The sequence below is a fragment of the Strigops habroptila genome (genome assembly GCF_004027225.2).
Source record: "Strigops habroptila isolate Jane chromosome 13 unlocalized genomic scaffold, bStrHab1.2.pri S16, whole genome shotgun sequence".
Lineage (NCBI taxonomy): Eukaryota > Metazoa > Chordata > Aves > Psittaciformes > Psittacidae > Strigops > Strigops habroptila.
This window is the reverse complement of record NW_022651054.1, coordinates 3,041,568-3,069,323: the sequence shown is the minus strand read 5'-3', so window position 1 is coordinate 3,069,323 and position 27,756 is coordinate 3,041,568. Positions and strand designations below refer to the sequence as shown.

General features: G+C 56.7%; 1 protein-coding gene across 1 annotated transcript; it reads left to right on the top strand.

The window, feature by feature from the left end:
* TMEM132E (transmembrane protein 132E) lies at positions 1–27,756 on the top strand. The gene is made up of 10 exons (XM_030472861.1): positions 1–19; positions 100–694; positions 12,541–13,438; positions 14,074–14,214; positions 17,606–17,795; positions 18,026–18,169; positions 21,933–22,138; positions 23,149–23,428; positions 23,499–23,690; positions 24,168–27,756. The coding sequence occupies exons 2-10, from the start codon at positions 622–624 to the stop codon at positions 25,194–25,196; spliced, it is 3,153 nt and encodes a 1,050-aa protein (XP_030328721.1). The 5' UTR covers positions 1–19; positions 100–621; the 3' UTR covers positions 25,197–27,756.

Below are 27,756 nucleotides of genomic sequence, written 5' to 3'. Positions count from 1 at the left end.
GGTTGTGGGTTTTGTTATGGTTGGTTGTGTTTTCCTTGGCGGGGGGGGGCGTTGGGGGGAGCGCTTTAATTCGGCTTTTTATTCTATTTCTTTCTGAAGAACCGCTCTTGGAAATCTGATGTTTATCCCTGTGCAAGGGGGGCTGGCGCCCTGCTAGCCCTGCAGCATCATCCTCCAGCAGCACATCGGGGTTCTACTCCGGGAGGGGTTACACGTGCTCTGCTCCCCCTTTCCCACCCCCCCTGAGGAGGAAGAGGAGGAGGAAGAGGAGGGGGACCCGCCCCCACCGGCTGGGCGCTCCCCGGTCGCCCTGCAGGCACCTGGGGGGGGGGGTTGCGGCAGGTTTGGGGTGCGTGTGGGGGGCCGGAGATGGGGTGCTCTGCTCACTGAGCTGGGGGGGGCAAAGCCGAGACCCCCCCAACCCAACCCGGCTTTTCCCCCCCCCCCCCCCAATTCCTCTGTTGGCTGCTGCTCCCGTCTCGCACGTGGTTGGATTTAGGGATTTCTGCGGGTTTTTGGTGCTTGGTTTGGATTTCTTCTATTATTTTTAACTATTTTTGGCCACGGGGGTGTCTCGGGGCTCGCTCTCCCCCCGGCTTCTGGCTGCCCCCCCACTTTGCAATGGCCTCTCCGGAGAAGATGCACCCAGGGCCGGCCGCCCTGCTCTGCTGCCTCTGCTCGCTGCTGCTCCCCGGTAAGTGCCGCCGGCACCGGGCGGGGGGGTGGGGGGGGCAATCCGTATGTTATGTGTGTGTCTGCAATATTGGGGGGGGGGTTGCAACCATGTTCCCCCTCCAGCCCCATCTGGCCCCCACCCAGGGGCAGCCGCTGCCCCGTTGTGCCCTGCTGGGATCCCCCCCATCCTCCCGCAGCCGGTTCTCTGTGCCCTCCCCAGCGAAATGGGTGAAGATTAGAGTTTATTCCTAGCTTAATAAAATGACAGCTTGTGCTTGCGAGCGCTTGCCGCGGGCTGTTTCCCGAGCAGGGAGCGGGGGGGGAACATGGGGCGAGCAGGATGCGGTCCTCCTCCCCCCTGCCCCTTGTCGCCTTAATGCAGAGCTGCTTTAGCAGGAGGATCAGGGGCTTTATCCGCTATTATCCACTCGCTTATCGCCCCGACCCGCACCCAGGCACTTTCCCAGCCTGGGCTGAATTACGAGGTGGCATCAGTTTGGGGTGCGGGGATGGGGGTGCAGCCCCTGCCATCCCTCTGCTGCTTTCTGATTTCCCCCCCCCATGGGTTTTGGGGTAAGAGCCTGGGGCTGGTGGTGCTGCCCCTGCCCAGGGCCTGGGCAGGGAGGGCCCCCATTGCCTGCGCTTCACTTGCCCTGAGTTGCATCCAAATCACTGCCGTGCCATGGCCGAGCTGCGGTGACATCCTGCCCTGGGGATACCGGCACCTGCTGCTGGGGGCTCTTACCGGCAAGGGGCGCCGGAGAGGGGTCACGCACCCTGGAGGACACGGGGCTGGTTTCCACGGGTGTTGTTTTCTGGTGGTTTCATTGTCAAACCACAATGCCCCATCAGAGCTGCTTTCCCGGGAGCTGGCTTGGCTGGGCAGAAAGCAGGGGGCTGCTTGTAGTTTAGGGGGAACCATCCGGATTCCTCCTGCCAGCCCAGCTCTGGCTGTGGGTTCGGAATGTCCTGAGGGCTGAGGGCTGCAGTGCCCAGCTCAAATGAGACCCCCCAGGAGCGAGAGGGGATCTCTGGACCGTGCCCAGCTCCATTTCACACCAGCAGCCCACGGCCAAGGCACTCTGAGGCTCAAGCAGGGCTTTCTTGGGCATTTGCAGCCCCCCAAGGTTCTTTGAGGAGCTTGGGAAGCTGCTCACCCACAGTGATGAAATGAGGATGGGGGACATTGGAAACGTTGCAGGGAGCTGGCGGGGGGGGGTCCACCCTTCAAAGCCTCTGACCTCAACAGAGGAGCAGGAGCAGAGATGCTCCAGCCCGACAAGCACTGCAACTTTATATAGCATCCTTTGGGGCGGCAGATGCTGCACCCGTGTACTCCAGCACTGGGTGTTCCCTGGGGTGCTGCCCGGGCAGGGGTTGCTGCAGAGCTCTCTTTGGGACCACCAGGTCCCAGAATCTGGAGCCGGCAGGGAAGTGCCATCTCCTTTCCTCAGTTTGCCTGAATGAGATTCAGCCGTCTGGGTCGGCGCTTCCCCACGGCGGCTGTCGGCTGCGCTGGCGTGCGACGGGAAACATCCCCGTGCAAGCGATCCATCGGGAATCGCCTCTGGTGCAGGGGCTGGATGCAGCCCCCTGCTCCCCATCCCCTCCCCAAGCATTTCTTAGCCCCCCTGTTGCTGCTGGGACACCAGCAGCCCTGTGGGTCAGGCCTCGGGTTCATGCTAAGGCAGGATCTGGCTCCTTGGCTGGGAGTGTGATGGGTTTGGGGGTCCCCATGGTGGTAATGCCAGTATGAAACGGGCAATAGGGCGCCTGTGCTGGGTGTGGGGCTGCGGCTCGCTGTGCTGCTGCGGGAGGATCCTTGTGCTGGTGGAGAGAGAAGCCTCTGCCAGGAGTTTTTAGGCTCTTTTCAGGATGTGCAGCTGCCTTCGCTGCCTCTGTGGCCTTCCCTGGGCAAATTAAGGTCTCGGAGGGAACCGGAGGCTGGGAACAGGTTGTTCTCCCAGTGTTTATGATAGATCGCTTGGGATGGCGGTGGGGGTCAGACAGCGGCAAAGCAGCGCCCTGCTCTCCTGCCTGCCTGGGGTGTTTCATTCCCTTTTCCCTTGTTTTTTACCCAAGAGCAGCCCTCAGCACCGGCTTTGCCCCTGCTGCACTACTCAGCCTGCACTGGGAGCCCTGGGAGCCACTTTACCATAGGCCCTGGATAAGCTGCTTCCAGAAAGGGGTTTTTTGGCATCTCCAGGGTGGGATGGTGGCAGGGATTGTGGGATGGATGGCTGGACCCCATGGCAGTGGTGTGATGGTGGTGTGTGCTTGGTGCGGTTGTACTGCAAAGCTGTGAGGGACATGTTGGGATGTGGCATGGGGGGATTTACCACCCATTTGCAAAATACCTTGTGCTGCCCATCGGGTTGAGCCTGGACTCCTGCACCTTCTCTCTGCTGCCTGCTGAACCTTGTCCCCCCAGCGTGCCTCAGTTTCCCTTCTCCCAGGGGCAGCACTCTCCCAGAGGCAGTGGTCCAGGGGTGCTGGGGTCTGTCTGTCCCAGCATGCAAGCCAGGTTTGGGGTCCTGCACTGGATCCTACAGCCCCAGCACCTCCATCCTGCTGCTGGTGGGGATGGGGCTGTGCTGCTCTCCCCGTGTCTCCCACTGCTTGTTCCCGCCATGGGCAAGTCACAGGCGGTGGGCTGGGGATGAAGGATGATGCTGTGGCCATGGCTCCATCCCTGGTGGGGGGCTCCAGCCAGCTTACCCCAACCCCGGCGTGGAGAGGGGGATACGGACCGATATGGACCACCCCCATCCCTGTTTCAGCACAGCGCATCTCCCAGCTCCGGGGTTTTCAGGCCAGCAGGTGGAGATGTGCAATAACTCGCTGCCGAACCCGGAATGTGCACCCAGCGTTTGCTCATTTAACGCCTGAAACGGGAACGTGCACCCGGCGTTTGCTCATTTAACAGCCCCCATCCCGGCCGTGCTGATGGGGTGAGAGCAGCCGAGCAGCCCCAGTTCCAGCCAGGAGCAGAGAAGGGGCAATAGGATCGTTCCTCGTCCCGGCAGGCAGGTGGGAGGACAGGATCCAGCTTCTGCACTGGGTTAAACCGGGCACAAGTTTTGCCTTTGGTGCCACAGAAAGGGCTTTCAGCTCTGGAGTGTCCTTGCATGACCCCAGGGCACACTCCATCTCCCAACCCTGATATCTTAAATCCCAGCAGGATGCTTGTGCTGGGACGTGGTGGTGCAGAGTTGGATACCCCACTGGGAAATTGCTTTTTCTTCTATCCCTTTTGTCCTCTTGGTGTTGCTGAGGAAAGAGAAGAGGATGAGGGATGCTGTCAGTGACATGAAGGAAATCCTCTGAGTGACGATTTTGGCGAGCATCTGTTGCAGGGTTTGGCTTTGGGGATTTCAAGATGCATTAGATGCCTCAATACCCCTGGCCAGAAGCATCCTTTTGTGTGTGCATGTGTCTGTGTCATGATGCTGCTCAGCCCTGCTGCATCACTAGGGAAACTGAGGCAGGGTATAGGATGGCAGCAACTCTCTGGCTGGGGATTGCTTAGGGATTTTTGGAAACATTCTATTATTTTCTTATTCTAAGTGCTACTATTGAATTCCACTCACCATGACTGGCTGCTGAGGTCCCTCCTTGCCCGGCTTCTCTGCATCTTCAACAGAGGAGGAAAGCAAAAACCAACCCAGCCGTGCAGTCCCTGCAGAGCATCCCTAACATTGCACTGGCCCATCCCATTTGAATCCTTTCCTGTAGCCCCCCAGCCTCAAACAGGGAGGTGGGCAGCAGGACATGGCCTCATCCCAGGAGATGTGGGGAGATGATGGGTGAGGAAAAGGGTGCTTACATGGCACAACCTGATTTTCTTTGCCTCCTGCCATCTCTTATCCAAAATAGCCCATGATAGGTGTGTGGAGGAATGGGAGAGCTGCCGGTGTGTTCTCCTCCTGCATGGTGCCCGTGGCTGCCACCGTACGAGCATCCCATCCATCCGGAAAAGGTCACTCTTGCTAATCTAATCAGAGTCTCCTATTATTAAATACATGGCTCTGCTAATGTAGGAAGCCCTGGGAACGCAGGGAGATGGCTGTTCCTGGGGTGGGATGTGCTGTGGTGGGGACCCCAGTGGTGCCTTTGGGGACAGGGAGTTTGTCCGTATGCGATGCCAGAAAGAGAAATGGTTCAATGGTGTGAAGTGGGGCAGGTTCTGGTGCTCCTCACCAAGGGTAGAGGAGGTTGGAGCTCACTCTTTCCATAAAAACTGGGAGAAACAGGGTCCTCCAGCCACATTCGATGGTGGCCCAGTGATCCCCACCCTTGGGGAGGCACCAGTCGGGCTGGGAGGTTTATGGGCTGTCACCTCTCCTGCAAACACCCTGGGTTTGGGATGCAGAGGCTGCTCCTTGGGATGTGGCTCTCCTGGGGACCATTCCCTTCATTTTCCTTAGGCTGTTCCCTGACCTGTTGCACAGGGTCGCACATCCCTTGCTGCTGGCTGAGTGCTGAGCCCCTTGCTCACAGGTCTGGCCTCCCAGGAGGATACTGTAATCAAGGCAATTCCCAATGTTCTGCTGAAGATGCCATCTCCTGCTGGCGAGCATTTCCCCATCACTTACACAATGTTTGCTGCCCTTCATGTTCCACTAACTCTGCTAAAGCTGCTGGGGTGGCTTTGCCCCCTGCTCGCAGTTGCTGTCACCTCAGGGCCCCTGCAATGAATCCATCACCCCATTGTCTCATCTGGATCCCTCCTTCATCTCCCTGATTCCAGAATTAACGGGGCAGGCTTTGCCCTGGTTAAACGGGCTCTGACAGGCTAGGCTCTTCCCCAGGATGGGCAAAAGTTAAGATTTAGTTCATTTTTAATCTATTTTTCCTCGAGGAAAAGCTGTGTTTTCCATCTAGAACATAAATAAGATTGAAAATGCAATACCCACCGCTGCCAGCTCAGTGCAGCTGCTGGATGCGCTCCTCTCTGGGTACCAGCTAAATGAAAGAAAGGAAGGGGATGTATGTGAGCTGTGTGTGTTTAATGCTGTGGCCACTTCGCTGGGTGGCAAAGTCTTGAGCTGGTGAAGTCCCTGACTCAGTGCCTGTCCCCAGCTCTGATTTTGGGGGTGCTGGGCGAGCTCTGGGGCCGATGCTGCCCCAGTTGTTTGGGTTTATCTGCAGCTCCTTTGGTGCCTTTGGGATTGAATCCCACTCTGGCTCTGAACACAGCCTGACACACGTCACCAGGGGTGAAAATTAACCAGTGTCTAATCAGTCTGAGACGTGTTGCTCTGCACAGCCCAGGCTGGTGGTTGCAGCAGGGGGGGCACAGCCCGGGGCACATGTTTGGTGTTCAGATTGAAGGGTGCTGGGAGGATATTCCTAGCCATGGTGGGAGGGAATGGAGAAGGGACAATGAGGATCCAAGAGGGACACATGGCTTTGGGAGGGTCATTGCATCTCCTCTGCCTCAAGACCATGCTGCTGGCGGATCCTCCCTGTCCCTGCTTCTCCAGGGCTCTCCTTTGCTGCCAGCGGGGTTATTTGGTAACCATCTATGCCTACTTGCTGCTGGGGGGCTGCTCCCAGCTCCTGGCATGTAGGAGGACCCACCACAGCATGTGCTGGGGGTGCCACTTTATCCCAGGGCAGCTCCCCCCTTGCTGCCTTTCTGGGTCCCTGGGCATCCCTATGGACATTCATAGTCAGGCCCTTCCTTGTCCTCCTCCTACTCCCTTTAATTAATTCCTTCATTTTTCTTCCTCCTCCATAAAGGCCTTCTCCTCCCTGTCCCCTAGCCTGTCCCTTGCTGTGATTTGTGGAAATTGTTCTAAAGTAGCTGCCACGTAAAAGCCTTCCTGGCTCCAGGAATTTATGGCAGGCTGTGCCTCTGCACAGCACATCCCATTTAGGCTGTATTTATTTATTCTTTTAGGTTCCTTGCTTCCCCTCTTTTTAATAATTTCCTGGAGGAAATGCAGACCTCAGCACCACAGCCTGTTGTAGAGCTGGGATGGGTCCCTTTTGCTTAGTGCTGCTGGCTGTGTGCTAGCATGGGGCTGAGTCCCACTAAGAGTTCTTATCATATTTCTTCTACTGATGAAGCCAGGCTGGACCTTTTGGATGGGGATAATGTCAAGGACCTAAAAGAAAGGAGAATCTAGCAGTGCCCCACCAGGCATAAGCACAGCCCTTGTATTAGACACTAGAGAATCCACTTTCGAGCTTGCACTGCTGCTCAGGGGAAGGCTTGATACACTTTTCCTTGCCAGCACCCACACAATTCCTACCCCAGGCTGGTTTTGGGAAGCCTTGGACCAGTTTAACCTCCTGGTTGAGTGTTGCAGTCCTTGGTACCATTAGGCTTCCCAGCTGTGGCCATGGGCAGAGCTGGGAGCTGGGAGCATCCCTGTGTCCCTCCCTTCCCTGCGGTCACAGCCAGGGCATCTCACTGCTGTGCACTGGGGGAAGGTAATTTTACATTTGTAACAATTATTCACTTAATTGAGTTCCAATTAGCTGGGATTGGAGACAGAGGCTCTGGGCACATGGGAGGGCAGGGAGAGCTTGTTGTCTTTTATGTCACTGCAAACAATTTTCCAGGCTCTGGCTGCTGGGAAGCATTTTGGAGGTTCCACAAGGGGCCCATCTGTATGTTCTAATTTTGGCCTGGGTTTTATTACTGGCTGGGTTTTTTCCTTGGCTGTGTGGAAGAATGGAAGGGGGACTCGTGTTGGGACTGACCGAGTTCTGGGTGGAGGGATGGAGGCCTCCATTTCCCCTTTCTGTTGGTTTTTAGGGTGTTTGGAAGTGCTGACCCCGCTTGGTGGGAGTATAATGTGGTGGGGAGGGAAAGGGATGGGTGTGATGCCTGGTTCTGGTTTGAGAGGGGAGATGCTGAGTGAGCCGGCCCTTCTCTGGGAGGTGGGGCTGCCTCAAGCTGGAGCATCCAGCTATTGGGACATCCCTGGGAGCTGCAGATGTGACACATCCCTGGCATTTGGGACTGTTGCTACCCATGTTTCTCCTTTGCTGTTGGTCCTGATGGCTGTGGGGCAAAAATCTGTGGGATGCTCAGGAGACCATGGTGATTTTGTGCAGACTTGAAATGAAACAGCAGTTGGGATATCTGAGCTGGTGGCTTGGTGGGGAATAGCAGGGTGGGCTTCCTTCTCAGGGGCTGTGGGGTTTTGCCATGGTCCCCTGGCTCTGGGTGTTTTGGATGAATCCATCACCCCATTGTCTCATCTGGGTGCTGATGAATGTGGGTAAACTGAGGCAGAATGTCCTTCCCTCATGTCCCTGATTCAGGGGTAGAATTGTCACTTCCTCACCTTGTTATGGGGCTGGGTTTAAACAAGAAGGCTGGAGAGGGACTTCTCACAAGGGACTGTAGGATAGGACAAGGGGGGATGGCTTTAAGCTCAAAGATGGTAGATTTAGGTGAGATATTAGGCAGAAGTTCTTCCCTGTGAGGGTGCTGAGGCGCTGGCCCAGGGTGCCCAGAGAAGCTGTGGCTGCCCCATCCCTGGCAGTGTTCAAGGCCAGGTTGGACACAGGGGCTTGGAGCAACCTGCTCTAGCGGGAGGTGTCCCTGCCCGTGGCAGGGGGTTGGAACTGGATGAGCTTTAAGGTCCCTTCAACCCAAACCGGTCTGGGATTCTATGAAGCCATTGCTTTATGGACAAATTTCCTGGCTTGCTCCAAGGAGGGACCAGAAGCCCAACTGCAATGGGCTGGTGTTGGCTGTGGCAACAGCGTGTAGTGGTGGCCTGGCAGGAGATGGGGGGGCTGGGGTCTCACATCACCAGTGTTTCAGTATCTCCCTCAGAGCTGTGTTTGGTCCATTGATGGACCAAGCCCCCAGTGCTGCCTGTTAACACCAGCAGAAGTTTTAACCTTCCTGGCATAACTTCAAACCTCCTTTCCCTCTTCTGCAGTGCTTTTCCTATATGCTTTTCCTCTGCTAAGTGGGGATATATGTGCTGGGAAGCCCCTGCTGTGTCCCACGGGATAAGCTGGGATAAATATCCACCCCCAGAGCATGGCTAAAGCAATCCCTATGGCAGACAGCTGGGGCTGGGGCTAAGCTTGAGCTCAGTGCTGGCTATCCGTGATGGATAAGGGGAAGAGGAGGAGGCTTTTCGGCCTTGGGGCAGTAGGTGGGAGCAGGGGTGCATCTGGTGAGGCTGCAGCAGGGGCAGGATGGAGGGGGCAAGCATGGAAGGTGAATGAGCTGATGTCTCCCACCAACCATAGCTATGTCCAGTCTGTCCATTAGTCTCTTTTCCCATGTGTCCATCAGTCTGACCCCAGCATCCCCGGGCACGGGGGACAGAGCATGAGGGTGGTCACTGGTGACCACAACCCCTTGGTGGGGCCTTGCCAAGGGGGTGATGGGCAGCGAGACCCCTGGCCTGGGGAGGGTCATCTTGATTTGAAGGCAGGGCTGGAAGGTGCTGCTGCTGTCCCCAGTGTGCCCTCGTGGCTGAGGGGAGCATCTTGGCGCATCTGGCCGCATGGTTGTGGCCAGCACGGGGCACATCTGGCCAGGCAGATGTGGGGCTTGGTGAGGGCATCACAGCAGTTGTGTGTTTCCATCTCTCTCTTTCCCGCTCTCCCCACCATGGGTTGCAGGTCACCCTGGCTCCCCATGTGCTGCTGTGGGGTGGAAGGAGGGGACACACGGGAGTCCTGTCCCATCCCACCATGGGGCTGGGGTGGTTCCTTAGCCTAGGGGTGCTCAGGCAGACCCCGGGCTGGTCAGAGCATGGCCCAGCATGGAGATCTGCTTTGTTGCTTGCAGTGGCAAGCTGTGAGGGTGGAAGGACCATATGGTCCCCTCTGTGCCAGCCTAATAAACCCGGGATGCAGGTCAGGCACTGCAAATCCCATTAACTGCAGCCAGCGACCAGGGTTTAACCCTTTTGTCCCCCCAAACCCAGCCAGAAGTGGGGGCATGAGAGCCATGTTCCCTCCCAGGGGCTGCTAGAAACCTTCCATCACCTAAGCTGTTGTAATGTCTGTCCATCCATCCATCCTTCCATCCATCTCCTGAGCCATTGTGCTAAGCTTCCATCCATCCTTCCATCCATCCCTTCTTCTCCCTCTTCCTAGAGCTATTGTCTTGCCGTCCAGCCGTTCCTGATCTACCTGTCTCCTTCCATCCATCCACACAAGCTCTGTTCAATCTGCTGGTTCAACTACCCTTATCCACCCTTCTTCCTCACTACCTAGCCAGCAGGCATGCATCTATACATGTGTGCATCTCCCTCCTCCCTTCTTCCTCCCTCTCCTCCCTCTGTCCCACTGCAGTGCAGAGGCTGGGCTGTGATCCTGGCACCCCCCCTGGGCTGGATGTGGCTGGGTTGGCCCCTCTCCTGGCAGGATTAGTTTATGGCCAAGGAACAGAGGCGCCGGTCCTGTCCCCCTCCTGGCGGCAGATTATAGCATCATTTAAATGCATTTTGTCTGTGAAAGGAAATAGCCTCTCTGGGTGCCAGCAATCCTCCTGCACTGAACTAATGGTGACCATCGCATTAACCTCCATCTCAGCTCGTCCCTGCTGCCTTCCCTCATCTGACATGGCCAGGGTGCAGGGCTCGGTGATGGGGCCACCAGGGTGTCCCCTCGGCTCCACTGCCTTGTCTGGGTTGAACAGGGTCCCCAGCTGAGGTTTCTGCCTGGCTGCAGAGAGGAGAGGGCCTTTCCTTGCCCCTCCTGGTGCACAACCCTTATTTGCCATCAGAGAATCCCCGTGGCAAGGAGGAAGGAACTGGTGGCTGCAGGTCTAGTTTTCAGGGTTAAAATCTGATGCTGTTTCAAAGCCTCTTTCCCTGGCTGCCCCTGCCTCCTCCGGTCCTGCTGGTACCTCTCCAAGTGGTCAGGTTCGTGTTGCTCCAGCTCGTAGATCTTATTCCACAAATAATCTGGTGCCTTGGGAATAATCCTTCTCTAATAGCTGGGGATGGCAGGAGCAGCCATGCCTGTGCCAGCCAGGATGCAGGGAGGATGCAAACCTTCACGTCACAGCAGAAAGCAACCTGCATGAGCCAGAGGAGCAGAAAGCCCCTTGCCAGTGGTTATTTCTGAGCGGAGTGGCACTCACGGGTGCTTTCTGAGGCTCTGCACCTCTCCTACAGCTCCTGGCTTTCCAGGAGGTGGGAAAATAGAGTGGGAGAGAAGGATGCACTCAGCAGCAGGCAAGGTTAGAGGGGCAGGCGCCGGAGCTGTGCCCATGGTGGTGCCAGTGATGCTGGCAGTGCATCACCAGCATCCACCCGGCCCCAGGGAATTCTGTGCCTGGCTCTCAGACAAGTTCCATCCCAGGCAGCGTAGCAGCGGATGCTGCCCGCCCTGTATCGAATGCTAATCCTTTTATGAGCTCTCTAAGCTGCTTAACTCCCCACAGCAGAGAGTTCTCTTGGTGGGCTGCAGGGTCCTGCTTCCCCTTCAACCCCAGGGAGCCTGGCCAAGGCCATGGTCCTTGCTGGGGAAAGCCTTGATGTCCGGACATGCTCCTCAACCCTGGCTGGGAATGGGGCTGAGCCGTTTCCAGGAGCTGAGCTGTCACATCTGCACCTTTCACCACTGTTTGACACGGGTAATTTGGGCTCTCCTGCTCAGGAGCCGCTTGGGAACGATTACAATCAGTGCCGGGAATGGGGCTGGTGGAGAGTCGAGGGGGGCGAGGGGGGACCCAGGGCTCCTGGGAATTGCTGGCAGCCGCTGGTGGATGCAAAGACCTTGAGATGTCTTCCAGGCTCCCGCAGCTGCTGGCACAGTGCGTGCCATCGGCTCGGCTCTGTACCGGCTGCCTTCCACAGCATCTGCTTCAGCAGGAAGATGCTCATGGGCTTTCTCTCCTCTTGCTGGCTGTGGCATAGGGATAACTGGCTCCCTGCGTGGGGCTTGGGCAGCTCCATCCCTCGGGAGCAAATGGCTGGCAGTGGCTACTTGCTTATCTGCCTCGTGGTTATTCTTCTTTGGTTTAAAGGAAAATGGTCAAAATGAAGGACCAAAATGAGATCTGAGCGCTACTGGGGTTTGTGCAAGGTGGCACCAACATTATCTTCATCACTTTTCCACGAGGTCTTGTCCATGCCTGGAAAATTTGGGGCTAGGCCAGCTTTGGCACCCAGGAACAGCACCATGTGGCTGGCAGCCCTGGTTGGGTGATGGGTGACAGACTGGCCATGACACCATCCTTACAGGGATCCCATGGGGATGGAGTGGGTCTTGGGTGAAGGAGCTGATTTAGCCACCTTTGTGATCACCTGTGTGATCTGGGAGCTAAAAGCAGGAGGAAAGCCGTGATCTTAGATACTTGGTGTGATCTGCCAGCCAAAAATTAGCCTGGACCTGCCTAATTTTTGATAACAAGCCTCTGGAGAAGCTCAGCATCCTTTTCTCTGTGCAGATGGAAGCAGGGATGTAGCCAGTTATGCCTTATTTCTACGAGTGCTTTTGTGCTGTTTCATCTGGTGCCATGGCATGGGTGAGGGGTGGGTGACCAGTGCTTTGGGCACCCCAGTGGTGATTCTGAGGTTGTATGTGGCTTGAACACACCCTGACCTAGCCTCGGGCAGCCCTTGAGCATCTCTCCTTGCTGGACACCCCATCCCATACGGAGGGTATGTTTGGTGAGGCTGGAGCCACCCAATGGGAAGCACAGTGATGCCCAAAGTCCTGGGGACATCTTCTGTGGTTTTGGTTTGCAGGAGAGAAACCCAGCCAGGCTCTTGCTGTCCTTGTGATGGGTCTGGGGACTGAAGCACCCACTCCTTGCTGCAGGGCTGGACCACTGCCTGGGTCCACTCTTCCTGCTCTGGGGCTCAGGAGATGCTCTGGAGGGGGATGCCCCATACTAACCCACACTCTCCATCCCCTTCACAGCCCATGCCAAGGGGCCACCCCCCAGCCCCGAGCCTGCTGAGTCCCCTGGTGCTGTCACACTGCCTGTGAGCTACCGCCTGTCCAACACCCGCTTGGCCTTCTTCCTCAAGGAGGTGGGAGCCAGCCCAGTGGGCAACAGCAGCGCCCTGCTGCAACGTGCCGAGCCCTTCGTCGTCTTCCAGACCAAGGAGCTGCCTGTCCTCAACGTCACCCTGGGGCCCTTCAGCACAGGGCTGGTGCTGCCCAAGGAGCAGTTGCAGCCCTCCAGCACCTTGGAGGTCCCCGACCGCCTCACCGTCAACTGGAAGGTGCGCGCCTTCATCATCCAGCCCCGGCTGGAGGCCAACCAGCCCGTGGTCCAAGTGCTCTTCTATGTAGCCGGCCGGGATTGGGATGATTTCGATGTCACGGACCGGCTGCCCTGCGTGCGGCTCCACGCTTTCCGTGATGCCCGGGAGATCAAGAGCTCGTGTCGCCTGCGGGGCAGCCTGGCCATGTGCCTGGTGCAGGCAGAGCTGCCCCACGCCTGGTTTGGACCCCCGGCCGTGCCGCTGGGCAGGCGGAAGAGCCCTGAGAGCCTGGAGGTGTCGGGCGAGAGCCAGCAAGCCGAGCTCTACTACACCCTGCATGCCCCCGATGGGGCCGGACAGTGCCTTGGGGAGATGGTTCCCCGCCGTGGGGCTGGGGGAGCCAGGACTGAGGGTCCCACACAGCACCCACTGCTGCGCATCGGCAGTGTCAGCCTCCTGCAGCCCAGCCTGGGGCAGCCCATGCAGGAGCATCGGCTGGATGGCAACATCTTCATCCGCTTGCCCAACAAGCCCCTCAAGCCAGGTGAGGTGCTGAGCATCCTCCTCTACCTGATGTCCAACTCCACCGTGGAGCACTTCACCCTCAGGTAAGGTCCTAGGGCTGTCCCCACTCCAGGAACAACCTTTCAAGGATATGGTTGTTTTGGCAGTGCTGGGCAAAGGCAACCACAGGCAGGAAGGAGGATGGGGTGGGCATATTGCATTTATGGAATGTACTGGGGGCTGGATGGGTATGGCAGGGCTTTGGGAAGGTTAGGAAGCAGCCAGCACATGCTTTTACAATGTTCTGGGGCTTTGCAGTGGGAGCTTCTTGGAGGGAAGGGAAGGGCTGTCCATCCAGGGTTTCAGTCTCTGCATTGCCACTATGGACTGCTGCCTTTACCTTCCCAGTTGCAGTAGGATTATGGCCCCACCATCAGCTGTCGGTTTGTTCACAGGCACTTTGGGGACAATGTATGGAATGACCAGGGAGCTGCTGTCCCACAGGGGTGTTACTGTTCTGTGGGACAGCACTGGGGTGAGGGACAAAACTCCTGCTGGAGGGCTGATGGTGAGGGGCAAAATCCCATGGGAAAGAGGGGCTGGGGTGGGCCCCATGGCTGCTGCTGACAGCCTGGGTGATGTTTCCAACAGCCAGGAAGGATCTGGGGCAAAAATCCTCCTGGGAGTGTCCAGGGGTGCCCAGGGGTAAGGGTCCACCCCTGACCATTGCTCTCCGCAGGGTGAAGGCCAAGAAGGGTGTCAACCTGCTCAGCACCAAGTCAAGGAGTGGGCAGTGGCTGGTGAGCTCGGAGCTGCTGACGGGCGGCAAGCACTCCACTGCCACTGTCGATGTCTCCAGGGTGGACGGTGCCGGGCCCAGGTAAGGGCCCCCTGTGCCTGCCCCTCATAAGCAGGGGATTGGGGAAGTGGCTGGGATTTGACATGGAGCGGTTCTCTCTTTGCCCCCACCTTGGGTATCTGGTTGGCTGCAGTGCCAAGTGGGTGCTGGAAGGGGGAAACTGAGGCACAGCAGTGCATGGCTTGGACTGAGAGACTTTGAGGTACTGAAGGACAATGAGCAGTATTGAGGTCAAATCCTCAAACCCAGCTGAGGTTGGGGCAGGTCCTGCACTGATTTGGGAAGGGGCTTGATTTTGTGTGTGCTTTTTAACCTCATCTGGCACCATGCAGCAGGCTAGTGGGAAGGTGAAATTGGGTTTTATGGCCCGAGGTGGGCAGGTTTGTGGTCAGGCAGGCAAGAGCTGCGTGAGGTGGTGCATTCAGGTGGGATCTGCTCCATGGTCAACACAGGCAACCAAGCTGGGGCTCAAGCAAATGCTCTCAAGTCATGGGTACCATTGGGCAACTGCATCCCTGGCTCTGAGCTGGGATTGCCTGGATGCTGGTGGATACAGGTGGTGGATTTTGGGCTGAATTGTGAAGCCATGGAGGATCCCCAGTTTGGAGTGGAAGTGTTGTGATTTTAAAAGAAGTCCTAATCCTGTGAGGGGCAGCAGCTCTTTGCTGTCTATCCTGATGTCTCCTCTGGGAATGAAGGGGAGCAGCTCCCAGGCAACATCTTGTCTGCACCCTAAGATGATGGATGAGTGCCAGATGGGGAGGATGAATCAGGGCAGCACCTGAGATGGGCAGAGCAAGTTCTGCCCTGCTTGACACAAGGATGATGCTCATTGCTGGGTCTCTAGGAAAGGCTCAGGTCGGTTGAGTAGAGTCCAAGGGATAGAAATGAGAGTGACCTGAAGGAACAAGGACCCACAAAGCCAGAGGTTGCTCAGCCTGGAGAAGGGGAGACATGGATGCTGCAAGAGCAAGGGGCAGCTTTGCGCCTTGCATCCATGTGGGTAAGACACAGTGAGCAAGAGCAGGGAATGGGCATGGTGTCAAAACCATGAACAGAAAGACTCTGAAGTGCTGGAAAGCAATTGTTCTCCATCATTGTGTCTATGGGAAAAGGGAGACGAGTGTCTCCAGGAGCAAGGTTAAAATGAGTTAGTGCGATTCCTGCCCTCTGCATAGGAAATCTCCCCATATCTCTGCCCCACACTGAGCGAAGCAGAGGCCAAACTCCTGCAGAAAGGAGATGCTCAGCTCTGACTGCTTTGAACGTGAGCTCAAACCTATCTGCAGAAATCCCCCCCAAAGGGCTTACCCAGAGGGTGGATTTTCCATTGCTTCCAGATACAAAACACAACTGCAGCATCTGAGCCCGCAGACCCAGGGTGTCCTCTGGGGGGTGACGGACACCAGAGTGTCCTCAGGGCCATGAGCACCCCCATCCTCTGCATGGGCACCCCTGCACATGCTGCTGGCAGCGAGATCCTCTCCTCTGTCCCTTCCCCCTCTCCCCGCCTGCCACTGCTGCTTCAAATCAGCCCGGAAAGGTTAGAGACGGAGGATGAATTTAAAGTGATTACAATCACCTTTTAGACAAACAACTCCATCAAATATTAACGCAATGGGAAGTATGAATGACTCAAAGCAGTGTTGCCCTGCGGGCTTCACAGCCGGAGGAGGTTGCCTTGCTGGGGCTCTGGGGGCTTTCGGCTGTGCAGAGAAAGCCCTGAGCTCTGGGGTGGTAATAGCCAATTTGGGGTGTTCTGTTGCACCCCAGCTGCATCCCAAGTTATTCCACCAGTCTGAGCAGCCCAGCTCTCGTCTCTGCCATGGCTGAGAGCAGATGGTGCTCGGGCAAGGCAGAAGATGGTGGCTGGTCACTGGCAGGGCTTCTGGGGCACTTTAGGGCACCCCATGGCAAGGAGTCCCAGTGCTGAACCACCTCTGGCATGAAGCTGCAACTCTGTTTTGCATTCGAACCTGGCTCTTCCCGGCTATATTTAATACTTGTGCATTGGAAGAGGTAGTGAGCAGCCAAATCCCCCTCTCCAGGTTGGGTGGCCTTTGGTGATTCCCTTGCACTCCTGTAGCTGCCTTGGAGGCACAAAGTCCCATCCGGACCTCACCAGCCTTTGCATGGCAGCTCCAATGCAAAGCCCATCATCCCTGCTGTGGGAGCACAGGGCAGGGCTTGCCATGGCCTGCAGCAGCCCTGTGGTTTTGCTCTACTCTTTCTCTGCTCCCTTTCACTCATTAGATATCTATCAGAGAGAAACCCAACTGTATCCTGCATCCCCGGATCGATGGGACCTTCTTAATGGCTGCTACACTGTGAGATGAGAGTGGAGCTGGTCCCGGCTTCCCCTTCCACAGGAATTTCACCTTTCCTCACCCTGCTCCTTCCTCCAGCTCTGGGAGGGCTTTTGCTGGCTCTGCAGTTTGTGGGGGCTCTGGGGTGTCCCCTGGGTATGCTCTGGTTTTGGGGAGCAATGGAGAAATTTAACCGGTGGGGGGGGGGGTTGAACCCTGAGTCCCCTTAAGGGATTTGCAGGTTGGACACAGAGATGTGAGGTCAGGATCACACGTGAGGACGTTTGCTCATAGGGATGGGGTGTAAGAGTGGTGATTTATGCTGCTGTGTCAGACTGTGTCCAAGCTGTGACGCAGAGGACAAAGGACACCAGGTCCTGAGTTCCATGTCCCCTTAGACTGGCACTATGTATGTGGTGGGTTTGGCAGCGCGCAGCCTCTCCATCGCATCCTGCCTTGGGATGCTCTGGAGTTCATTCCCTGTCTGTTAGCTCTGGATCCTCAGCAGTGGCATTAAATGTGTGGGGTTTTGATGAGCTGATGGTACTGGAGCTGTTATCGCTTGCTGGTCCTGTCTTATCTCAACCATCCCCTGCCCATCCGCCCTCTGCATCCCCATGGCTGACCATACAGGCTGAGGGACAGACCCGCACTGAAACCCAGCTCAGTGTTGTCCCATCTGCTTCTGTGGTTGAATCTCTTTCTCCTGTGCCTCAGTTTTCCTATATGATCCCCTTGGAAGGTGCTGAAAAGTCAGTGGCTCGGACTGGGCTCTTGTATAGAGACTTATGTTCTGTCCCTGGGCGTGCTGCCCTCCTGGGTGTGGGACACTTGGGGTTTGACCTGCAGAGATGAGCATGCAGGCAGGAGCAATCCAGGGTGGTAAATCCAGTTCTGCTGCTGGGAAGATGGAGCTGGGGAGACAGGGCAGCACCTGCAGCCACCCGCCATCCCCCAGGGCCATGCCCACACACTTGCCCTGCGATAAGGTGTCACCCAGCAGCCTTGCATGTTCTGCATCATTAGACTGCCCGGTGATGGTCCCCAGGAGTCTATGGGGGTGGGCGCACCCATCTCACTGTGTCCTCTCCTGTCCCCCTGCCCAGGGATGGGGACTCCTCTGAGATCATGCAGCTGGATTTCGAGATGGAGAACTTCACCAGCCAGTCGGTGACACGCCGCATCATGTGGCACATTGACTACCGGGGCCGCAACCCCCCTCCTGACCTAGAGAAGGTGGTGACGGAGCTGACGGTCATCCAGAGGGACATCAGGGCCATCGTGCCCCTGGCCATGGTGAGCGGGTCCCTGTCCCCTGCTGAGCTTATCTGCTTTGATGCTGGGGATGGGTTGGGTCCCCCTGAGGGATCTCCCGCCAGCCCATCTGCCCCGTAGCACCTATACATCCATACATCCCACCCCGCCTCCCACCCACAGGTCCTTCTCTGCCCCAGGGCTGGAGCAGGAGAGGGGCCAGCCAGGATGTGAGGCTGCCCTCTAACGTGACAGTCCCCTTTGCACCCCAGGACACGGAAATCATCAACACGGCCATCCTGACAGGGCGGACGGTGGCCATCCCCGTGAAGGTCATCGCCATTGAGCTGAGCGGTGTCATCGTGGACGTTTCTGCTATGGTTGAGTGCAAGTCCAACAACGAAGACATCATCAAGGTGGGTGTGGGTTGGGGGTTCCTGTGACCCTAGTGGGGGGCTGAGCCTCTTCAAGGGGTACTGACCCCAACTGTGGTGTGAACTGGGACTAGTGGCTGAGCCGACGTGCCACACAACCCCACACCATCCAAATCATCATCCCCTCAGGGGCTTCAGTCCATGTGTGCCTCTCCCTGGGATTTGTTAGGAGAAGGACAAGACACTTTGTCACTGTCCCTGGAAAGGCTGTGGGATGCTCCGGCGCTGTGCAGGCTGGCACCAGGCAGCAGCAGTAACTATGGGTTATCAGAGCACTTAGTGCTGATAAGGTGAAATATTGTCACCTCGCAATGTAAGCTGCAGGTTTCCATCAGCGGCTTCTCGTGCCTCTAAGTGATATTTATCTCCTGTTTGGATTGGATGCCAGGCTGAGCTCAGGCTGGCCCCAGCAAGGGATGTGGGAATGAGCTGGGCAATTGGGGAGGATGGAGGGAAAAGCAGGGATGAGGGAGAGGAGTAAGATGAGCTGCATGGGAGAGATGCTGATCGGGTGAATGCAAAAGGCTCGCTGTTGCAGCAGAAGCTCTTGCCCCATATCCACCCAGCTGCTGAGGCAGCAGCTAGTCCTCAAATCCAGCCATGATTTTTCCACCACCAGACCCGTCCATCCATATGCATTTTTCTCCCCCTGTATGTATCCATCTCTCCACCTGCCTGTATTACTCTATCACCATTTTCACCCATCCATCCACCCCTAGACATCGTTACCTTCTCCCAGACACCCCCTGCCCCTCTCCCTGCATGCACCCAGCCAGCCCACCCTCTCCGTGCCCTTGCTGCATTGGGCAGAGGCAGGGAGCCATGCTTGGGGTCTGGGCTCTCCCATGTCCCCCCGCCTGGGGTTCATAGCCCCTTCTCCCCTTGTTTGCCAGCAGCCACTGGCTGCTTTCCCGGCCAAGCCAGGGGTGATGAGCAGAACCCCAGCTCCACTGGGACCTTCTCTTCCTGTTGGTCCCTGGGTGGGTGACAGCCAGTGTCACAAAGTGTTTACCCAAGTTCTTGACTGAAACTCCAATCTGTGCGATTTACAGCACTGGTTCTAATTTATGGAGCCCGGTCCTCTGCAATGTGATAAAACACTGGAGCAATAATACACTTCAGGATGGACTCCAAGACACTTAAACTGTTTAATGTGCTGCCTTTCTACTCATAAATCTATTTACACGCTGTCCCCAGACCTGGGGGGGAGCAGACACATGCACACGAGCTGGGATGAATAATGCATGGAGCAGCCCTCCGGCCCCGGCTCGCCTCCCGCTCACTGCTCGGAGCCCCATGCAATTGCTTGCTGAGTTATTTTGTGTTTGTGCTGGAGCTTTGCTTCCGAGGGAGCTCTCAGTTACCTGCTGAGATTGGGGAGTATGATTGCGGTGTCAGGGCTATAAACCTGTTACATAAATCAAAGCTTACATAGTGGGATGTGCTATCTGTTACTGTAAATAATTTAGCATGAATGAGGGCTGGGGAGATGCTTCTCCCCACGCTGCCTGTGGCTTGGTGGTGGTTGCTCTCGTGTGTAACGTGGAGGGAACATGTTCTGGATGTGATGTAGACACGGCTGTGAAGTTGCCAGGGCCACTCACGAAGAATGGTGGGTGAGCACGGGTGGGAGTTGTCATCCTCATCCCCTTCTGTGGTGACACAGAGTGACTGCCCTTTCTCAGCCCAGAGAGGAGGACCTCGTCACTTGAGGTAGTGTAGGAATAATCCCCCTTGCCTGCCCATGTGGTGGCCTTGGGGGCTGTGTATGTGTTGAGTGATGCACGGGGCCACCTCTGCTGCCAGCAATGCTCAATGAGAGATGCTCACCCTCACTCGCTATGTGAACCTTTCTTGGGAGCCCATAACCCACATAATCCTGCTTGAGGATGCACCAGGAACAAGACAGCTCAGTGGGACTGAGCCTCGGTGACCCCAGCCACTCACAGCCACCACCAGGACCTCCTGAGTGCCACCAGCCATGGTGGCTCTTCCCACTCCTGAGGGCCTTGGAGGAGATATGTCTGCTTGATCACATGCTTGAGGCTGTGCCAAGGGGGAAGCTCCTGGCCACAGAAGCGGAGCCAGCAGTGCTTTGGCTAGGAGCCCAGGCAGACCTCAGCCTCTCGCTTCCCGACGCCTTGCTGCAGATCCGGGAAGTTTCTCTGAACAAGCATACACTTCATTTAGAACCTCATCTGCAGTCACTCCATCATCAGGACAGGCCTGATGGGCTGGGATATTTTGTTGTCATAGTTTTAACCCCCCCCCTTCCCCAGTTGCAAAGCAAGTGGTCCCCAGAAGTTGCAGGGGGAGGGCTTATTAGCTAAGGTATTGCAAGCAGCAACTCACTGTATCTATTGTGATAAATGGCACAATATCCAGAGCGTTCCTTTGCCGGAGGATTCACCCAGGAGCTCATCTTTATTCAGACGCTGCCCTGACAGAGATGAGATTGTCTTTTCAGACATGCTGAGCTGGTATCTGATAGGAAGACAAAGAACAAAGCCTCCTGCATTGCACTTTCCTCCTGTGCCTGGGGAGCAGGAGCTTCCCAAGGCATTCAGGTCCTCCACCAGCCCTGGGGACCACGGGCACCTTGCCGGGGGCTCCTGCAGCCAGCACATGGAGCCCCTGTAGAAGTCAGGCCCTGCTTGTGGGCTTGGAAATGCAAAATTCCTGCAGTTAAATGACCATAGGTGCCCAAAGATAAGGTGGGGAGAGTGACAGTGATGCTATCACCTCTGCTGTCAGCTATCGTGCAGCACAGACTCAACCCCTTATCAGCCATCAGAGAATCCATGTGGGAGAGCAGCTTGTTGGAAATAAGCCCTTCTGTGCTGTTGTGAGATGCTTGGTGCATCTCAGAGTGACTGCGCTGCTGGCTGGGTAAGTGAGTTTTGTTCTTGCCCAGCAGCAAACAACTCAGATGCAATTCCTGATGGTATAGGAGGAGAGAAGGGGGCCAGGGTTGGGCCATGGGGCACTGCAGATGGGAGTTTGGAGTCCCCTTGGCCTGGTTGTCTTCTGACTTGCTGGGAAAGAGCTGTTGACTCTGGTGGCCTGAGCTGAAATGCAGGCGATGCTGCATTGGCATCATCTCAGCAGGTCGGGTCGGTCAGTAACAAGGGGTCCCCTGCAGGATGTATTTGTTTTATAGCAAATTTAGCAATGGCATTTGCATAAATGGGAATTAAAAGAGAAAGGGAAGATGAAGGGGAGGATTCAGATGGGCTGCAGGAAGCTTTCTGTGGGGTTAGCAGGAGGGACAGGCACAAGGCACCGGTGAGTACCTGCACACGGGCAAGCAGTGGGCCTGTGCTTGCTACCTGTGCCCTCTGGGCATGAGTGGAGAAGATTTTGGGGCAGATGTCCAGGTAGAGCAATGCGTAACCTCTGTGAAGCACCCATGGGTGCCTCTAGCTCAAGTGCAGAATAAGGGCACAATTCACTGCAGAGGCCAAAGAGAAACTGAGGCACCAAATGAAGGTGTCTGGTTGAGGTGAAACTGGGCAAGGGTGGCAAGAGGACCTGGGCTGGGGGAACTTTGCATTATGGACATGGTGTGTGTGGGCCCATGCTTCTGAGCAGGGATCTCTGGGAGGAGAGAGCATCTTTGCTCCTGGGGCCACCTTTAACTGGTGGTTACTCTTCTCCTCCAGCACTTCCTGTCCTCTGGGAAGTGCCAGGATCTCTGGTGTGTCTGTAGGGCTCTTGTAACCTTCCATCCTCCATTCTCCCCCAGGTATCCAGCAGTTGTGACTATGTCTTTGTCAGCGGGAAGGAGTCGCAGGGCTCCATGAACGCCCGGGTCACCTTCACCTATGAGCACCTGTCTGCCCCACTGGAGATGACAGTGTGGGTGCCCAAGCTGCCGCTGCACATCGAGCTCTCAGACGCCCGCTTGAGCCAAGTGAAGGGCTGGAGGGTGCCCATCCTGCCGGACAGGAGGTGGGTGCTGCGGAGTCACTGTGCTTGGGGGTCTGTCCAGCCTGAAGAAGGCAAGGTGAAGATGGTGGTAGTGGTTTAATTGCGTTGTTCAGCTATTTAATGAGGGGTTTTTGAAGATGATGGAGCCAGAGTCATCTCAGGGGCCCTCTGAAGTGGGGAGAGATTGTGGGTACAGGTTGAATGTTTGTATGGAAGGAGGAAAATTTCACAATGAGGTTGGTCAAATGCTGGAGCTGGTGGGGAACACCCATCTTGGCAATGGTCAAAACCTCCCTGGAGGAGGCCAGGAGCAGCCAAGCTCTAAAGTTAGCCCTGTTTTGAGGTCTGGAGACCTCCAGTTGTCCATCCCAACCTGAGATCATAGAATCATAGAATAGTTAGGGTTGGAAAGGACCTTAAGATCATCTAGTTCCAACCCCCCTGCTATGGGCAGGGACACCTCAAGCTAGACCATGTCACCCAAGACTCCGTCCAGCCTGGCCTTGAACACCGCCAGGGATGGAGCATTCACAACTTCCTTGGGCAACGCATTTCAGTGCCTCACCACCCTCACAGTAAAGAACTTCTTTTTTAAATTCAACTGAAACTTCCCCTGTTTAAGTTGGAACCCATCACCCCTTGTCCTACCACTACAGTCCCTGATGAAGAGTCCCTCCCCAGCATCCTTATAGGCCCCCTTCAGACACTGGAAGCTGCTATGAGGTCTCCAGCAGCTTCTCTTCTCCAGGCTGAACAGCCCCAACTTTCTCAGCCTGTCTTCATACAGGAGGTGCTCCAACCCTCTTATCATCCTCATGGCCCTCCAAATGAGGTGTCGGTCCTCTCAGCTGGTCAGGGAGTAGAGATGCTGGTGACCCTGGTACCATGTGCTGCTAAAGCCCTCAAAGACCTTATGGGCAACAGGCATCTTTTGGTGACCTGGTGTTTGTCCCTGTCTGGCCACCCCTCTCCCTTCCCGTGGGGGCAATGAGGAGCTCGGTAGCACTGCCCACCACTGCCCCATCCGGCAGGTTGGTGCGGGACAGCGAACACGAAGAGGACGAAGAGGAGCGGAAGCAGAGCCGGGGCTGTGCCCTGCAGTACCAGCACACCACGCTGCAGGTCTTCACCCAGTTCCACACCACGGCGGCGGAGGGCACGGAGCAAGTGGTCACCATGCTGGGCCCCGACTGGCTGGTGGAGGTCACAGACCTGGTCAGCGACTTCATGCATGTGGATGACCCACGGGTGGCCCACATGGTGGACAGCTTCACGCTGGCCGGGAGGGAGCCGGGCACCACGCTCTTCAAGGTACATCTCCCCACCTCTGCCAGCTTGGCTGGGGGTGGCAGGAGGTGATGGACACCCTGGTCCCCTGCAGGTTGTGTCCCCGCTCGTGGAAGCAGTGCTGGGTGAGACGCTGGTGACGGTGGCGGAGGAGAAGGTGAGCATCACGGACCTGAAGGCCCAGGTGGTCTCCAGCCTCTCGCTGTCCCTCCACCCCAGCCCGGGCAATAGCCACACCATCATTGCCCGGACATCCGTGCAGCAGACCCTCAGCTTCTTCAAGCAGGTGAGGCCAGGAAGGTGCATTTGGGCCTGGTGGGGATCTTGGGGTTGAGTGAGGGCTCTATCTGTAAACCTCCCCTCCCAAATCCTGCTCATGGTCATCCCAGACCCTCAGAACACCCCAGAAACCTTCACACAGACTTATGAACCTACCCCGCCCCAGGGACGGGACACAACCATGGGGACAAAGGGGTCTGGAACAAATCCTATACAAAGCCCAGCTGTGGTAGCCACATCTGGCATGTCTGGGGCTGGGGTTTGGGGTGAGCCTGGGCAAGCATGGGGAACGTTGAGGAAAGAATGGGTAAAAGGGGAAAACTAGGTGATGGTTGGAAGGAATAAAATGGATGATGGAGGGATAAAGGGTGAATTGGGTGGAGAGAAGGACGAAAAGGAGGAGAGATGGATGGAGGGATGGACAAATGGGTGCAGGTGGGACTGGCATCCTGCTGGGCAACCAGTGCCTGTGTTGGTCCTGCAGGAAGCGCTCCTGAGCCTGTGGATTTCCTACAGCGATGGCACCACGGCCCCCCTGTCCCTCTACGACCCCAAGGACTACAACCTGGTGGTGAGCAGCCTGGATGAGAAGGTGGTCTCGGTGACCCAGGACCGGGCATTCCCTTTGGTGGTGGCACAGAGCGAGGGTGCAGGGGAGCTGCTGCGGGTTGAGCTGGTCATCTGTGAGAGCTGCCAGAAGACCAAGCGCAAGAGCGTCCTCTTCACAGCCTCGGCCAGCGTGCGGGTCCACTTTGGGTCCGAGGAGGACCCAACCTATGACTATGACCATGTCCCCAGCAAGCCGGGGCTGGCAGAGACGGGGGCAAGCACCACCCTGCGGGCAGAGGTGGAGAAGAAAGCGGAGCCAAGCGAGGACAGTAGGATGTCCAGTGCGTCTCATCCCACTGAGGACTTCCCCACCATCCCCACTGGCTTTGTCCAGGTGACCAGGGGGCTGACAGACCTGGAGATAGGCATGTACGCCCTCCTGGGTGTCTTCTGCCTGGCCATCTTGGTCTTTCTCATCAACTGCATTGTCTTTGTGCTGAAATACCGGCACAAACGTATCCCTCCCGAAGGCCAGACCAACATGGACCATTCCCATCACTGGGTCTTCCTGGGCAACGGGCAGCCCTTGCGGGCTCACAATGACCTCTCCCCCCAGCCCGAAAGCCCTGGGAACCCCCTGGAGAACGTCCAGACCTGCTGCCATGGGGACCACCACAGCAGTGGGAGCTCGCAGACCAGCGTGCAGAGCCAGGTCCATGGCCGTGGGGATGGTTCCTCGGGGGGCTCCACACGGGACCAGAGCGAGGACCCGCTCAACTCCCCCACCTCCAAAAGGAAGCGGGTGAAGTTCACCACCTTCGCCACACTGCCCTCCGACGAGCTGGCCTACAACTCCATCCCCATCGCTGATGAGGAGGACTTGGAGTGGGTCTGCCAGGACATGGGGCTGCAAGACCCCGAAGAGCTTCACAACTACATCCGCAGAATCAAAGAGATCGCTTAACGCAGGGGCAGAGGGGATGGGGTGGGAGGGAGGGGGCTGCCACGCTGTGCCACGCCATGCCACGCCGTGCCATGCCACGCCACACCATGCCAGCCGTGTCCCCAGGGCTGGAGACCCACATTCGGCTCTCTTTTGCGCGTTCCCTCTTCCGCACATCTCACGTCCTCACCCTGTTGGAAGGCACCCCTTGGGGCCTTGTTCTTTTCATGCCCTTTACCATCTGGTTTTCCCAGAGGAGGCATCAAGCACACGCGTGGCCCCCCCAGCCTGCTGGCTTGTGGGGGGGGGCAGAGATGGATGGGGTCAAAACCTCGGTGCGTATCCAGTGGTGCACAGGGCAGGATGATGCTGCGGGTCCTGCTGTGCAGGGAGTGGAAGAGAGGAGATGCCCAGTGGGGAGGTGGCTAGTGGGGGCTTCCAAAAGGCAGCCCCCTGCCTTTGCTGCACTTGGTTGCACAATTCTGGAGGTGAGTGCTGGTTCAGGGATCTGCCGTTGGGGTGTTGGGGGGCTCCCCCAGCCAAAGTCTGCTGCCCCATGCTGTGGGTGATGCAGGATCGGGAACAGAGACCCATGGTCACAGCTCTGGGGCACTGCAATCCCCATCACCTGCTGTGTCTCAGCACTAAATGCCAGGGTCTTTCCCTGCTCCTTTCGGTGTGAGTTCTGTGGGATGGTGACAGTAATGTTTGCCACATGAGGACCTCTTGGGGAGCACAGCAGCTGTCTCTGCCCCATCTTGCTGCCTGGGCAGGGGCACTTTGGGTGGCCACCAAGCTTGCTGCCTATGAGCTTGCCTGTCCTCGTGTCTCCCTGTGCTCCCAGCTATGAGGCCACCCAACAGCCCTGCTGGGACCTTCAGGGCCAGCCCCTGGTTTCTGCCCCACTGGTGATGGGATGTAGCTCTGGGACCGGGAGGTGCTGTGGGGGCTTCCCTCTACTGCGGGGGGGGCCACAAATGGACCTGGCCTGAGCCTCCTAGTGCACAGTTCCCTCAGTGCCAGACCAGCGTGGATGCCTGGAGCCAGGCTCAGGCTCTGTGGTGCCTTCTGACTGCCATAACCCAATGCCTCCCTGGTCACCCCATGCTGGTGGCAGCTCCCAGCCCCTCTGGCTCATCGGAGAGGCCTCCCCGAGCCCAGGGCCACCCCATGTCCGGTGCAGAGCACCCTCAGCCAGTCTAACCCTATGGTTACCAGGGCTGGTGGGCTGGGGGTCCTGTGGTCACCGATGGCGTGGGGATGGGGACTCCCCCCTCAGCATCACCCCGTGGAGGGGAAACAGAGGCTGGCAGGGGATTATTTCTGGATTGGAAGTTACCCACCACTGTGTCTCTTTCTTTCTTTATTTTATTTTCTCTTTTTCTTTTTCTTAAATAAAAGACCAGAAAAGAAAAAAACAATGAAACAAAAAGCCAAAACCAAAAGGTACTGCAGCACTGTGATGGGCTGTATCTCTGCTGGGGTGCTGGGGGGGATGTGCTACCACTGGTTTGGGGGTCAGCGCTAGTGGCACAGGGTCTGCTTGGGGACACACACACACACTGCCAGGGTCCTGGAGGTAGGGCTCGGCTTTGACCCCCACCTAAGCTCTGAGCACTTTGGGGTCAAAGCTGTGGATATGGGGCTTCCCCTCTCCAAAATCCTCCTGTCTTGGGCAGCCTGATCACAGCTCGGTGGTCAGGGACAGGCGATGCTGCAGCCCCATCCTCGCTGGCCCCCATGCCTCAGTTTCCCTGTTAGGCAAGCAGCAGTCCATGGTTGTGTGTGGTGTTTCAAAAGCCTCTTTAAAGAGTTTATCAGAGGCCTTAAAACTTCCCTGATAGCTCTGTGCTGGATTTATGTATACATATATATATATAGGGGGACCGAGATGTGCTCAAAGGCCAGCAGGATGATGCAGTTAGTTAGGTTTTACTGTGCCCCATTATCTAAAGGACCCAGGTCTGGCTGAACAAGCCACTGAGCTGATATCAGCTCCGAGCAGTGAAATCAATACAGCTGACTTCCCTGCTTGGAAGTGTCAAAGCTCCCTGTTATATTAACATATATGAATAGCTGTTAAAAAAGTAATAATAAATGAAAAAGGAGAGGGGAAAGGTAAGAAAAGTGTATAATAAAATCTTATTCTTCTAATAAGACACAGCAGCACCTGGCTCCTGCTCTGTGAGCACGTCCCAGGGGAGGTGGAAGGTGGTGGGTCAGGGATGAGGTAGCTTGGCCAGAATCAGCATGGGGTGTCCTTGTGGCTGAGCTGATGCCAGGTTTTTCCTCCTCCCCCCTTCTTCTGGCTGCTTTCCACCAGCCCCCCTTGAGCGGTGCTCAATGGCTGTAGCCAGGCCCAAGATCTGACACCAAGCATCAGCACTGGTTTTCCAGCCCATCACTTCCCATTTCAGCTGACGGATCTGTCTCGGGTCTCCAAGAGCCCTTGGGAAGGCAGCACCCATGGGCAAGGGGAACCCAAGCTGTTGGCAGGGGTTGATGATGCTCTCATGCCCATGTCCTACCAGCAGCTTTTGCCACCCAGGCACCTCCATCCAGCATCACTGCTTTTGGGGAT